The sequence below is a fragment of the Penaeus monodon genome, chromosome 24 (assembly GCF_015228065.2).
Source record: "Penaeus monodon isolate SGIC_2016 chromosome 24, NSTDA_Pmon_1, whole genome shotgun sequence".
Classification (NCBI taxonomy): Eukaryota; Metazoa; Arthropoda; class Malacostraca; order Decapoda; family Penaeidae; genus Penaeus; species Penaeus monodon.
Genome location: NC_051409.1, coordinates 7,831,870 through 7,832,129, shown reverse-complemented (window position 1 = coordinate 7,832,129; position 260 = coordinate 7,831,870). Strand labels below are relative to the sequence as shown.

Sequence of the window (260 nt, the reverse complement as noted above, 5' to 3'; positions counted from 1 at the left end):
TAAACTATGAATTACCTGGTTTGTGATATGGGATATTTCGTACATGTAGAAGCTGTAACTTGTATGGAAAGGAAACAGTTTAGTGACCAATAAGTGTTTAGATAATTTTTTCCTGGGAATTCATCTTCTCTCACCCAAAAATATATATTTTTGCGGGGTTTCTCTGCATTTCTTCAACAGGGCAGAGAGGAGGAATCCATTGACATTGTGCAATCACAATGAAGACATTTTTCATTTTATTAAAGGTAAGAGACATGGCT

At 35.0% G+C, this 260-nt stretch overlaps 1 protein-coding gene across 1 annotated transcript in view; it reads left to right on the top strand.

The window, feature by feature from the left end:
- Positions 1–260, top strand: part of LOC119588539 (galactosylceramide sulfotransferase-like) — a gene marked incomplete at its 5' end in the record, with an annotated part of 15,531 nt that continues 15,271 nt past the window's right edge. Inside the window, 1 exon segment of the mRNA XM_037937179.1 lies at positions 1–245. Within this exon segment, the coding sequence (XP_037793107.1) occupies positions 219–245 (27 nt within the window).